At 41.5% G+C, this 15326-nt stretch overlaps 2 protein-coding genes across 5 annotated transcripts in view; one reads left to right on the plus strand and one right to left on the minus strand.

The window, feature by feature from the left end:
- lace (serine palmitoyltransferase long chain base subunit) overlaps window positions 1-2760 on the minus strand; it is a 79801-nt gene extending 77041 nt beyond the window's left edge. For both annotated transcript variants that reach the window (XM_076187082.1, XM_076187083.1), the window contains exon 1: window positions 2602-2760. In XM_076187082.1, the coding sequence (XP_076043197.1) occupies window positions 2602-2736 (135 nt within the window). In that variant the 5' untranslated portion in view covers window positions 2737-2760. The remainder of the gene's footprint in view (window positions 1-2601) is intronic.
- A 334-nt stretch (window positions 2761-3094) lies between these two features.
- Window positions 3095-15326, plus strand: part of LOC143026528 (uncharacterized) — a 170620-nt gene continuing 158388 nt past the window's right edge. For 2 of the 3 annotated variants that reach the window (XM_076187079.1, XM_076187080.1), the window contains exon 1: window positions 3095-4523. In XM_076187079.1, the coding sequence (XP_076043194.1) occupies window positions 3206-4523 (1318 nt within the window). In that variant the 5' untranslated portion in view covers window positions 3095-3205. The remainder of the gene's footprint in view (window positions 4524-15326) is intronic. The other variant, XM_076187081.1, reaches the window with a different exon arrangement.

Here is a 15326-nt window from a genome sequence, read left to right on the forward strand (position 1 = left end):
TAATATAAAATAAAAATATAAAATAAAACATAAATAATATAAATAACAATAAACAGATATATAATAAATGAATAATAATGAATAAATAAAAAGTTAAATAGAAAAAATGGCATGCTTTACTGCATAATGCTAAGGTGTTTATCTAAATGAATCTTAAAACTTCAAACTCTACTACATTGCACTGCCTCTGCAGGAAGTTTAGTCTACGGTATTCATCTACTACACGTTTGGCAAGGTTGTTTCTAACCATTTCCAAATCAAATCTACTTCCTGACAGTTTGAGACCATCATTTCTTGTCTGATTCACATTCAGTGTGAAAATTTTGTCATTTTTGATCTTGTAAATTCCCTTTAGAATCTTAAAGACCTGTATCAAATCTCCCGATTCTACATTTTTTGGGGAGGAAAATATTCATATGTTTTAGTCACACATGCACACACACATACAGTATTCAGGTCACTAAAGGGGATGGACTATACTGTCAGGAGAGAGATTTTGATTAGGGATAGATGGGCTTTAAGAGATCATGATATAGAGCAGTCCTAAGAGCAGTCTCTATAGGATGTGAAATCTTCCATAATAAATACTTGGAAGTGATATAGTCCAAGTTGGAACAATACACGCATGCAATCTCAATATGATAAGTGGAAATTAAGGATATAAACCATATTAGAACCATACATGAATTTATTGCTAGGCATGACCTTTAGAGTAGTAGATGGGACACCACATGCATTGCTCCTTTCCTGAAATGTGATGGTGCCACACTCAAATACTAATTCAGCAATACGAGTTCAAATACAGCCCAGAGCTGAAAATTTCAGCATTGCTGCACTACAGCTCCAGTGGGCAAGGAGTTTGGGGTATGTGTAAGGTCATAGATTAGGCCATACATCAGCTCTGAGCACTCATCCATGGAGGTATTAGCTGTCAATCACAAGTCCAGCATGATATCTAAAACTGTGGTGAATCGCTCACACGCATGAGTACAGATCTAAATATGATGGTTGTGCATGAGAACAGGAGACATGACCCAACGAAATCTGTTTAATTAGGTAAATTAAATACACATACACACAAACATAATTCAGTAAATACACTCTTTCTCCAAGTAGCACCAAGTAATAGATATTAATATAAATATATAAACAGCTTCATATCTTATGCTGAGTTGAATGAGATAAGGGGGGGTCATTTGTGTCTGGTGCTGCCAGCATTCCGTGGAACCTTTAGTCAAGAAATTTTTTTCCCATTGTTATCCCCAATCACTAATCCCAACTAAATTACAATAATTTTTATTCCATTCTAAAAAGTACTGTTCAATCACTAATCCCAACTAAATTACAATAATTTTTATTCCATTCTAAAAAGTACTGTTCAAGTATATTAGTTTGGGTATTACTTCAGTATCACACAAACACATTTTCACTTCTTTTGCTTTTGCATTTTTTTTCTATGGAATGGTTATATTTGGTTTAAGTTAGGTTATGTAAGATTAGAACCAACTGAATAATGTAAAATTCATGTTAAATATCCTTGTTTGTGTGATTCTGAAAATCTACTTGGAAATAACCCCATCGGGGGAATAAAACTACAAATATTTCAGTTTTGAAGGAAATGACTTGCAAGATGCTTCTACAGCTGAAAATCAATACAGATTGTCACTAATTTATCTACAACTGCAAAAAGATGCAACCATCACAAATCTGCAGTCTGCAAAAACTGGTTCCTAATTCATACTGTTGGCATTGGTGCATGCAGGAAGTGCTTGCACCTGTCATCTCTGTCCTACTTTTAAGAGGGTTACCAGTTTGATCACACGCTGTAATATCGATACAGCTATAGATAATAGTCTCATGATTATGACAGAAACCTTACAACTCCCAGAATACTGTCCAAACAAGTTAATTTGGATATTAAAAATACGTACACAATTTGCGTATACATGATATGATACAACCTTAGACAAACGTCAGGCAGTGGTAATTAATATCCCTCTTCTTGAATAAAATATTTCACAAGTCTGTATGTTTTGCTCTAAATATATGCAAAACAGCAATTTTTCAGAAACTATACCCAACATTTCCTCCCACAAAATATTTATGCACCTTAATTTTAGGTGGCAATACTATTCTATCATAATCATGTGACGTCTTCAAAGTACAGGATCGTAATTTTTTGGATGACAATTTCTGTTCAACAAACAAGAAAAGATGAAACGACGGGAATTAATGAAATATAGCTATTAGACCAATTGGACCCTGTCGGTACCGCCACACCCGCTTTATCACGTGTGGTTTATCACGATCACCACCACTTTTCCCTGTTGACTAGTTGCCATGACTACCATGAGAGACCCAGATTTACATGGTCTACTTCTCTGCACTTCTGACGGTTACATACTTTAGCTGATGTATCCAGCAAACAGTATGGGCATTCATAATGCGATGACACTGTCACATAGGATTGTAAGTTTCGAATGTAGATAGGGCAAAGAAGTTGCGTAATGCCAACTTGGAAAACTTGCATAGGCCAGGTGACAAACCCAATCCAACTAGTTGTGTGTTTGACATGGAAATGAAGTCTTCATTGTAGCTTACCTGGTGGTCATCCGATTCCTCGACTGTTCTTTTTTGACTGTAATCCACATTTTTTTCATTACATGGGGAAATATTGTGGAATTTTCCATTTTTCTCGGACTCGGCCTGCTGTGACACCTCTGTAAAAGCCACCATGTTTCGGTATCTGACAAATGGGGAGGAGCAACTGACGAAAGTTTGTGATTGGAGAGCTTTAAACATACCGCAGAGTAAACTAAATTTCTATTGGCTAACTTCAAACTTCCCGCCCCTCCTCTGCCAACCACCCACGATCATTGAGTAACCAAGGCTGTATATTTCCGAAACCTTTATTTTACATTCATCTTTGATATTTTTAAATATTTGTATGGACGACCACTTTTTATATAGTATAATAAGTTGCATTAGTTTATTAGTGCATCAAAGACTGGTAATTACACAATTAATTAACCCAAAGAAAACTCAATAGCAGCGTCTCGTACGCCTAGGTTGTCCTGTGCATGTCGGCAAAGACGTGGTACAGTGTGGCAGGTTGGCTGAAGTCTGGAGCTGCTTGTGTACCGTAACTGTCTGTGATACGTTCTGTGCTTTAGCGTAAGCTGTGAGTAGCGCCGACTTGTCAGAGATGGATAAGCAAGAATTTAATATCGGGGGTTTTGAGGTGGGTAATGTAAGTGTTGAAGGAGGGGGTGGTGGGGATTTGAGCAGTTTTGCCAACGCCCCTATGGATGACCCTCCGTCCACCACCACCGCCACCACTGCCCCTGCCTCTGCCTCTCCCGCTGGATCGAACCGAGATTCCCTATCACTGGATGACTTTGAGAAGGTGGATGCAGCTCTTTTGCAGCAGATTCCCTCTCACCCAGACCCGTTAGTAACGAGTGGTTCTCCTGTAGGTAGCATGGCAAGCGAAGAAAAGCGTCAACAGGAGCAGACTTCCCCTTTCTTTGCACCGCAGGACTCTGCGCCACTTTCCTTCGGAGGCACAGACCCCACCACTGCTGCGGCCAACACGCAGGACATGCTCGTCGACTTCATGGAAGGTAACGTCAGCAGTGCAGTGAAATCCCAGGTGACATCTGCTGCGTCAGCTGTCCAGGACCTTCTGGGGGATTTGTCTGGACCTGGCAAAGGGCACGAGACTGGCAGCGCCTCACTGATGGACGATTTCGCACCGCCCAAGTCCTTTGCAGCTCCTGCACCTGCCATGTTCAGCATGGAGCCTCCGACAGTTGTACCACCCAGCCCTCCTGCAGTAGGCGAAGAACAAGACCCATACACGGTCTTCAGCCAACCTGTCGATTCACACGACGACGACGACGACTTCACTTCCGAACCAGTGCACGAGGATTACAACGCTTCTGTCAACGAACCCGCGCCCCTGGCTAGAGAACCCTCGCCTCCACCCAGGGAACCTACGCCCACGAAAGAACCCTCTGTACCGCAGCCCAAGGAACCTACACCCCCACCCAGGACACCCTCTCCCCCACCCAAACCCAAAGAACCCACTCCACCTCCGAGGGAACCCACACCCCCAAGGGAACCTTCTCCACTTTGGGAACCCACACCACCTCCAAGGGAACCCTCTCCTCCTCCCAAGGAACCAACTCCTCCCCCGCGGGTACCCACTCCCCCACGCAGAGAACCCACTCCTCCAAGAGAGCCCACGCCTCCCCCAAGGGAACCCACACCTCCTCCGAGGGAGCCCACTCCCCCACCAAAACAACCTACTCCCCCTCCAAAGCAACCTACTCCGCCTCCAAGGGAGCCCACTCCCCCAAGAGAACCCACTCCTCCCCAGTCCAAGGATATTACCCCTCCTCCTCAGTTAGTGCCTATCAGCAAGAATTTGGTGGAAGAGATTCCACAGCAGGCGACCAAAGCTCGCAAGACGAACAGGGTTTCAGACACTACCCGAGCATCGATGGCAATTTTCGACCCTCGTGAGTACTCCTATGTTGTGTTGTCTTCGTTTTTTCACTTTATTTATAAAATAGATTTCCAGGCTTCAGTTTTGAAATTTATTAAAAAAAAATAGGCTTTCTAGGTGTATTGCAAGAAACCAAGTTTCAATTTGTACTTTGGAGTCTGTCAGGACCCAATACTGGACGAAAACATACTAATGAAGTTAACTAGCTGAGAAGACAGTCATTGAATTACGTAAGCATCACAATGTTGCAGCGTTCTCGCCTTGCATCAATTTTTGCAATGTCACCCCATGGCCGCTCAGGCAGGACCCCCTCTACTTACCTTATAACTATTGGAAACCATAATTAATGTTGTCTTGCATTAATAACCTTAACATATTGCTTTACAGGATTCACAGTTTTCAAACGCTAATCTGTATTTCACTAATTACTCCCCTAATTAAGGTATTCTCTAATTATACCTAATACCCCCGTTTTCATTATATATATACTTGATAGCCCTGTTCTGATCTGCGTGGAATGATATATGGTGTGAATGTACTTCGTGTCTTAGAAGATAGTGACAGATTTCCCTCATTGTTTTTATCTTTAAACTGTTATCGTCGTATTTTGAATATATATATATATATATATATATATATATATATATATATATATATATATATATATATATATATATAATTATTTGTAAGTGCAGATACCTGAGTGATACCACATATGTTGCAGACTGCAATCCTTACCACGGGCGTATTATGTAATATTAGCATCTGATGAAACTGGGTCATATCTGGACCTGACCCATTGGTGTAAAAGCCTATGAAACAACGGTACATCTTTTTGCGTTGAGGTTGAAGGGGATGCGTTGAATAGAGGCATCCCTAATAAATCGTAGTTTGGGGAGAGAGAGGGACTGATGTGGAGGTGATGCACACAATCCAATCGAATGTCTGCTCAGAGCGCAGAAGGAACGGTATGGGGTTTTGGTAATACAGAGCAACGATATTCTTAGTTTTAAACACAGGTTGGGTAAACAAGTATTACACATATACTGCAGTCTGTAAATAGACATCAGTGACCGCTTTTAATTTTCAAAATATGAGGAAAACCTACAACCCTATTGTGAAGCGGTACAAGGCATTAGTTGTATCACAGAATAACAGAGGGTATTTAAAGTGGACAGACGAGAAAGGTTATGTTGAACTATAAAAAACGAATTGCAAATCGTTGTCGTGTACTCCGGGCATGCGCACTCTTACAAAGATACTGTAACTATTATTTTTGTCGATCACAAACACACTTTGGTGCTTGTCACAAGTACTTCCATTTAACAGTACAGCGAAGATTAAAAGTGATTTCAGAGAAACGGTATATATGCGTTCCTCTCATTCAAGAACAACACTTTGAATAGATATCCTGTATCGCAGTGATGGTTGAAGGAAGGTAGCTATCAGAGCCAAAACAGAAAGAAACGAAGCACACCAAAGACGACTTCAAAATGTCATAGTTCAGTGCCAGTAGTCACTCGTTGAAATGGATGTGCTGACAGTACAGAACATTTTCAGGACAAACAAGGTAGAGAGAGGACTTTTCATGAAAGTAGCAGTTGCCGACAAGACTGACGAGTTAAACACCATATGAGGACGGAGCCTTTATTTGTACGACGTTTCGCTTATTACTTGAAAAAGCTGTAATAAGCGAAACGTCGTACAAATAAAGGCTCCGTCCTCATATGGTGTTTAACTCGTCAGAGAGAGGACTTTTCGCCAAAACTAATAAAGACAAAAGGGAAAGGATATGTTATAAAAAGGTGTTGAAACCGATACTGAAATAAAAACGTCTGACATTTTGCGACGCAGACCCAGGTAATATTTTTTCTTTAGCCTTGGACACGATATTTTAGAGTTCTCGAATTTGATGGAAAGGTACCTTATATTGATCTTATTTCACATGTCAATTTTTTTCATAACTTTCCCCTCCCCCACCCCCTCCCACCCTTTCCAGTTAACTCGGCAAGTAGAAGAGATTTTGCTGATCCAATTTGGTTTTCTTATGGTTAGTGGAGACTTCCACTTCACGGCAGGAACCAGGCCGTGGATGAGGAGTAATGTTCGTGGACTACGGCATATGATATGGCGAGCTCTCCTAGAATCAGTAGAGGAGAATGACCAGTATGATACATGAACTCAGAAATTTACCTAACGAGGACAATCTTAGGTACCTTAATTTACTCCCTGAAAAGACGCAGTGCGGGGTGGTCTAATAGAGGCGTTCAAGTGGATCAAGGGCTTAGAAGGGGGATGCAGACAATATCATCATATTAAGATTTAAGAAGGAAATAGGCAAGACCTGGTTTACCTATAGAGTGGTCAGCGAATGGAATAGACTTGGTGTAATGAGCACTGAAACTATCGGTTGTTTTAAGAAAAGGTTAGACAAATTTATGGATGGGAATGATAGGTGGTAATTGACATGGGACTGCCTAGTGCAGGCCTTACGGTCCCTTGCATTCTCATTCATTCTTATGTAATGTTTATCATTTACAAGTGATGATGTGCGATATAAAATGTCATCGTTGGGGAATGATGCGTATTTTGAAACTAAGAGAAACTACAATACAGATCATCCATGCGAGATCAAATAAGATTTTATCTCAGGGAAAATATGGCTTCCAAAGTCTTGCGACTTTTTAACGTTTACAACAAGAAGCATGTGTTCTCTGCCTCGACGACCACTGGAGACGACACCACGTGGGGAGGGGGAGCATGACCTGGCAGTGCAGAGTGGGGCGATTTGAATGCTTCGTAATTTTCTTAACTGAGTTTCAACGTAGACTCGTTCGTTGCGAGGTTGTCATTACATAACGTGCAAGAGTCGCAGATACGTACTCACACACACACACACACACACAAACACAGAGGTGTCACAACATTACCCCTAGGTCAGGCCAAATATGAGCTCTAAGCTCTCAACCATGAGGGTAATACTCGTAGTTGTCGATCACGAGTCCAACACGTGATCCAACACCGTGGTGAATCACGCACACACGGGCGTTAGGCATGATAAATTGGAGAGTAAGATATAGGACCCCACGAGCGTTACTCCTTTTTTGTACACTACAATCGTATAAATACACATACATGCACACACGTGTGTAATTCACCAGGGTCTTTGATCACGTACTAGATTCTTGATCGTCAACTCTCATCCCCCGGCTAAAACTGATATCAAATTTGAGTCAGATCATTAGACCGAGCAAAGTGTACTGAAGGCTTCAATAACATTATCACCGAGACTCGAACCTTTGATTGTGCGTCGTCTTTTTCACAAGACAAAAAGGATACTGCTGATCGCGCTACGATGTATATCGGAATGGAACGTTGGGCTGTCGCGTGTTCAACAGCATTCTTGTCAAATCCCAGTGGTAGAGTTCTTCATTCCAATTGTCAAAACTTTACACATAATGGAGGCTTTCTTCAAGATGAAGTGATAAACTATTTTCACCCTTTTCTAGTCATGAAGATCGAAATAAGATACATAGAACAGGACAGGGCGAAGCTTCAATACTCTTAGACCATCTACACTAGCTAGCACCTAAACACAAATATTGTGCTTATAGTTGGCACCTGCCCTGTTTCATGAGTGACATCAGTGACTAAGAGATAGGAATAGATATTTATGTTAACATATTTGTCGGCCACAGTTGGCAGGGTATGTGCATTACTGTCAGCAGTTTTTATTTTTTTTTAATGCTCTGTAGTAGTGTAGACAACGCGCAAGATAAAGAGAGCGGAACTTGAAATGCCAAGAATGAGCCAGACGTACAGAGATCAGTTTATAGAAAGGCTAGAGACGTCAGTGGAAAAACGACGAAAGAAAAAGAGGCGATAGTATCAGTCAGATATTAGGTTATTGCGCATAATATGCATTGTTAAATTCTGTTTCGTGGTCTCTGGGGTAAGGAATTTTTACGGTGTTGAATGAGGCGCCCAAAAGAAATAGCTTGACGACAGCTAAAGTAAAAGGATTTGTTGCTTCTTTCACGCCACCGACTCTCTTTTTCAGCCTCTGTTAGCCTGTTTTTTCGCCAAAGTTGTTAGTAGTGTACACCCCCTTCCCTATTCTCTCTCTTTTTCTCTCTGTCCCATTTTCTGTCCATCAGACTATGTTAAAATAGAAATGAGCTATTTTTTTTTAACTTATGCAAGGCCTTAGAGCATGATTGGTGGCGATACAGGTCATCGTGACACTCCACTCCTACCTTTTGTGCACATTGGTGTGTTTTAGTTTGTTCTCATCACCGCCACCAGGAATTCTTTTTGCGTTGTCAAACAGTGTGAGCGTATTCAAACACTTCCTGTACGAGGTGGCACTAATTTTTACTTGGGTGCCATTAGGCTATTCGATTTGCTTACGGTAACTATCTCCTCCGTAAGGAATTAATTAATTAACCCATTCAACTCCGATGACAAGATGTCTTGTCATTTGGTCAAATAAAACAAAAAATCATAAAACACCAAAATGTTTGATCAAACACCAGAAAAATATGACGTCAATCCTCGCTTCGCTCGCAGCGAAGCGAGGACTGACGTTAAACGCGTCTCCGTAGCTGTACTGTGCAGGGTTGTATGCTGGGAACAGGTAGGCACGCGTCAATTGAAACTTATTGTTTATTTGTTGTATTATTATTATTATTATTATTTTATCATTATTATTAGCATTATATATATTTTTTTTTTTTTTTTTTTTTTTTGTAAGTATTCCCCACATTTCCCTTGCATTTCTGACGAGGGAAAGAACCGTGCCGGCCTCGATACATCTTTCGCCTGCTATGTACACGTAGCCGTCGTCCTATCTGCGGACAGCTGTTCCTTTCATCCGGATTTGATGACGTCATGTCGCTTCGTGTTTATTCCGCGACTGACTTACGGAGCTACGCGGCGGGGGTGGGTAGGTGGGGAGGGGGGTTCCTGTTGCTAAGAGAATTATCATTGTTTCGTAGCCCATCGCACTTCACCAGGTTATTCCTTGTCGCACATGGGTTTATCGTACATGTGTTATATTGATATAAAATTGTGTACTAAAAATGCGTTATATAAAAATGAGGAGCACGGAAAGACAAAGCACAACAAGAAACATTGATAATGATACCGGCAGTTTAATTAATAAAATCCCTTGTTCAGGTTGTGAAAATGTTTATATTGGAGTTTGCCAACAAGACTTAAAGAACACAAAGCCGATGTCCGTCACCACCGCAACACCAGCGCATTCGTGAACCATATTGAAGAAAAAGGACACCTAGCCTACCAAAATAGGATGAAGCAGTACACAACAGTCTCAGTAAGAAACAGAGGGAAAATGTAGAAGCCATATACATAGCCACAAATAGATGCACAAATGATAGAATAGGGGATATTAATATATGAAAAATAACAGCACCACATGCAGCAACAGAATGGAAGAAGACAGGAAGTGAAATCATCCGTAGCACCACACGGAGCGCCAGGCCGACCAGCCCACACGATTTCGAGCCCCCGTGAACAGAAATTGACCTATCCTTATACCCTCTCTCTTCCCACACATTTTGTATTTAATGTCAGTTGTTCTGTAGTGCAAACATTCTTTGTGAGGAAGCACCACTGTGCGAAACTAGTCAAAGAATATACACTTGTCCTACTCCTCTTACAACCTGTCAGGATGTCTTCACTTTCATATTGAAAATACTAACCCCAATTTTTAAAGAGAGTAATATCAGAAACGAAGATTGAATATGATAAAATAGTAATGATCATATGTCTGCGCTGCGCGACTTCCCTACATTATATGTTATAGGTTTGCGGAAGGTAATTTTGACTCTTACCCACATGTCAGCCCGGTGGGTCCAGGGTGACGTCATCACGTTAATCTTCTCGTTATTTCCCTCCCTCCCCCCTTTCTCTCTCTCTCTCTCTCTCTCTCTCTCTCTCTCTCTCGCTTTTTATCTCTATCACTATCACCTCCCCTTTCCTCCCACCCTTTGTGATTGTTATCGATTCCCAGTATTTTATGTGCGGGGCTGTGTGTCATTTAAATGCACCCGTTTTTACTGATTAATCAAATAATTTGTATGATCCTTATTTTGTCGACTGACCACAAAGAGAACAATCATTCCTTTTACCATTCACCCAGTAGTGATAGCAATAGTAATAGTTGATTAATCGTCTTCGCGGTATTGTTATTGTTGTTATTAATCGTTACATTGAGGATCATTAAAACAGAATCTCGTAGTCAGGGAAGCAGTTTTGCCTTGTCATATTTCTGGTTCAGTAATACAGGCTGTTTTGTGTGTGTGTGTGTGTGTGACATTTCCAAAGTAAGTTGGAAAAAACTTGGGAACAGCGACATATGTTGTCTTTCCTTGGAAAATTAGAAAGTACGTTACTGGGTTTTAAAAAAGATAAAATGGAAATAAATAGATAAATAGAATAATTAAATAATTATCCTTGTGTTAACTAGAATGCTTTGCTCTTCACCAGTCATCAAACTAATTGTGTAATTAATTCGTGACCGATTAGAAAGAGAAATGGACCAAACGTGCATCCAAATTTAATTTGAATAAATTTACAAATATAGGAAGAAACGGGACCACACGAGCGTAGTTTTAGTCCTGTATGTTGTGGTTAGATTCAAGTGTATTGTAGAGTTTATACCAAGTACCGTTGTTTCATAACACGAGCGTATTTACTTGTTCCAGAAAAAAAATGGGAAAGAATTTTTTGTGAAAAGTAACATTATTCAGATTAGATTTATTTTTGTAGACAAGGATAAATAATTGCAATTTTTAGGTAAGGGAAGACACCTTATTTTCTGTTGAAAAAAATAATAATTGTACAGGTTGACACTGAGAATCTGTGTGAGATGTCAAGTGCAACCCCCAAAGGCAAATATTTCGTAAATCACCTTCCTCGTGACCCTGAACGAGGAAGTCCATGGCGAAAGTCCTAATCAATCGTCATGATTTTATGCAGATTGACACCTTTCTGAGTTATTCTGCAATGGCTCTTGCTGGACTTAAAGTAACGAGACATGATAGAAATTTATGACCTACATATGAACGAGTTGTCGATAGCTAGCGAAGGAGACACTATCATAAAACCATCGTCTGCGGAATGTATTTGATATGGCCTCGAAATGACTTGACCTTTTTATTTCTGATAATCCGAGATAACCGTATCTTGCCACGATAGGATTCCCAGGGACAGGGAATGAACCACCATATATCTTGCGTGTCCCGAAATGGGGTATATGTAACAGATGGAAGTAAATAGATCCATATGACACAAAGGCTGGCTCTGAACATTGGTCTGGACTGACCCTCCTTATATATATATATATATATATATATATATATATATATATATATATATATATATATATATATAATGTGTGTGTGTGCAACACTGAATGGGTCCCATGGCGCAGTCAGTTAAGTCACTACCACTTGTCATGTGCTAGCGGAGGTTCGAGTCCTTAGCTGTACCACATTTCAATTTCTGCATGTATGCCTCCTCCAGGTTCACGATGTTGATGGCTTAGAATTAAAGTGAATTGTGGTTGATAAATGTGTGTGTGTGTATATGTATATATATATATATATATATATATATATATATATATATATATATATTGTTTTACTCAGCGTATGGTGTAGACAGTACACCAAGTCGTGTGCACCACCTGACAGTTGGCATTCATTCATGGTTTGTAGATGGTCGCAGGCTACGGTGACCCTATACTTACAGGATGTCCCCACTATAGCCTCGTTTGACAACCACGCTCTTCTTCCCCTCCTCCTCCTACTCCTCTACCATTTCTCCTTCTGCCCCTCTTTTCTCTTTATTTTCTCTTCTCCTTCCTCCTTTTCCTCCTCATTCTCTCTTATTTCTCTTTCTCATACGCATGCTCCCTCTGTTCTACCTCGTGTTCCTCATCCTTCTCCCCTTCCAGCCTTCTCTCGTTACCTTCGTTGGATAGAAGCTGAGGATTTTGGCAGACAGGGTCGTTGGGGAGGAAGTGTGACTTTTCACGGGGAGGTTGGAGGGTGAGATTATCTTGCCAATTGCATGACAATCATCAGGATTGTTTTACGAGCGAGGACGCCGAGGTCGCCTGTGACATTACCCGAGGATTTTGAGGCATTCGGTCGGCTGACGAGGGAAAGGATCATGTTAGTCCATATATCGCCAGTCTGCCGGATATGATGACGTCATGTCGCTTCTTGGTGACTGATTGTCACCATAGAGAGGCTAGAATTTACAAAACTCCATGACAATACCGACGGTGATATACTGATCGAAGATGGGGAGTGTTAACGGAATATCGTCATCTTATGAGACGATAACACTTTCGATATTTTATTGCGCGGTTTCTCTTGAGCTTACGTTCGCGGGTGTGTATAAACAAACCCGCAGCGGTTTGTGGTGTAATTCAAGACACTATTTTTGACGGAAGAAGGGGAAAGCTGTCCAGGGAACTTTAGTCTGGAGTTTATTCAAAGGTCAAAGTGGTTAGGAAGAGTAAAGTGGTGCGACCTTTATCGTAAGGTCGGGGAGAGAGAGGGGGGGGTAGTGGAAACGTAGGGGACGTGGAAACTTCTCTTAGGAGAAGGTGGAGGGAGGAAGAACCAGGTTTCAAATATCTCGGAGTGACGTGGAGGCGTTTTATCCAAACCACATAACATTTACATCGCCTACCATATGCACGGAATGACGTCATGAGGATGTGAATGACGTCACAATGGTAATGAGCATTATTTGTGTGGACTGCCATACGCTAACATTGTGATCATAGGTAGGGTAGATACTTTTATTATGTATGTTGTCTCGGGTGATCAAGGGGCTGTGAGTGATGTAGCGATGACGTGGCATGAGTGGTCACGCGTTTCTTGGACCGTGAAGGGGTGGGAGGGAGGGAGGGAGGGAGTGGGGGCTGAAGAGAATAATCTGCACCATGCGCCACGGCAGTTGTTGGGCCACTCAGGCCCTAAGGGGAAAGAATATTACGCCAGGAGGCGATAAATAGCTGCGGGCGAAATGGTCACCTTTACAATATGAAGTGCTGTTCTTGGACCAGAGAACACACAGATAAATAAAATAAATACGATAGAATAAGATAAAGCGACTCCATTAGGTCTCAGAGATGAGACGTCACTCAGTAACATCATCAGCGTTACGGTAACGGTTACACTCCCTTCCCCCTCTTTGTATATTTTATTCTGGCTGGCGTCCGGGCGGTTTTATTAGGCTGAAGGTATGGTGAGGTGGCCTCGTCATGATGGAAGCCATGGGTGGACTAAAAGTGGGGATACAGTAATGGTTGGGCTATGTGTAGTCTCTTCGTAATGATTTGTGTCCTGGCTAGTTTTGTTTCGTGTCATCTTGTTTTGATTTCTCTCTCCCTCTCTGTCTCTCTCCTCTCTCTCTCTCTCTCTCTCTCTCTCTCTCTCTCTCTCTCTCTCTCTCTCTCTCTCTCTCTCTCTCTCTCTCTCTCTCTCTCTCTCTCTCTCTCTCTCTCCCTTTTTTTTACTTACGAATTTTTTTTTCTTAATCCATCAGCCATGTCCTAACACGTTAGTGCAGTTAATGTGTGTGTGTTTTCTAAGATGAAAGAACAAGCGAGAACATATTTTTTGGGGATTATTTGGAGGAGAGTAATACTTCGTACACACGCACAGCAAATGTCGCCATGTTTCTGTTTTGGCCATGGGAAGAATTCTGTAAGGTAGCGTTGGTGGACTTTTTTTTTGTGTCATACGAGGGAATATTATTTCGTCGTCGAAAACAGTAACAACAAAAATATTTTTAATTGTATTATGTATATTATTTGTCGTCGCTTGGACCACCTCAGCCGGCGTTATCACACTGAGCAATTTTTCCTCCGACTGCTGGAACAGATTTACAATCCGCAGCTTTCGGGAAGGAACTTAATATGACGGAGGAAATTATTTTCCTCCAACATACCAAGTGATATTCTTTATATATTTGTCGAGAAAACCAAGTAGTTTGCCATAGTGATTTTACGGCGGAAAAAAGTGTTGGAGGTTGTTGGTGCCGCCGATTAACCGGAGGTTGGAGAAAAAATAGCTCAGTGCCATAACTCCTTTAACCAGATAGCCATGGAGACCTTTGAACCTTTTGTCGTCATCGTTGTTTAAGCGTAGACCATATCGTAGTCTACTTGTCGACATCATTCTTTCCCCCAGGCGTCGTCGTCGTCGGCGGCAGCATCTGCTAGATCTGAAAGGTCGTCTTTGTTGTCACAAAGGCGTGACAGTGCAATGCCCAAGGAGATGTCACATATTTGTTGGGAAAAGTGAATAGTTAACTGCTCTGTCGAAACTTTTTTTTCCAGCAGCTGGAGACAAAATGGGGGTTGATAGGTCTGCACGATAGTTTGAACTGGAAACGCTTTTAATGTGTGTGCGTGTGTACCAGGGTGACAGAAACATTATGCCGCTTTGTCGGAGCCGCCGCCTATGCCAGTCATGGTCATGGCGCTGTCACCATAGTTTTCATCACCTGGTGCCACAAGACGGGCGTGGATAGCAGGTAGTCTGCCTACAGGCAGGCTGTCATTGGAAGATACATCACATGTGGTTTCGCAAGCACGTGTTCCTGCTTCTCTCTCTATCTCTCTCTCTCTCTCTCTCTCTCTCATATATATATATATATATATATATATATATATATATATATACTCTCTCTCTCGTGAGGGTCCCGATTGGGATGGGTGCGCCAGACCCTCTAATGTCCAGAGCCAACCGGAGAGTCAAACGGACATCTG

The sequence above is a fragment of the Oratosquilla oratoria genome, chromosome 6 (genome assembly GCF_046742065.1).
Source record: "Oratosquilla oratoria isolate Oo_2021 chromosome 6, ASM4674206v1, whole genome shotgun sequence".
Lineage (NCBI taxonomy): Eukaryota > Metazoa > Arthropoda > Malacostraca > Stomatopoda > Squillidae > Oratosquilla > Oratosquilla oratoria.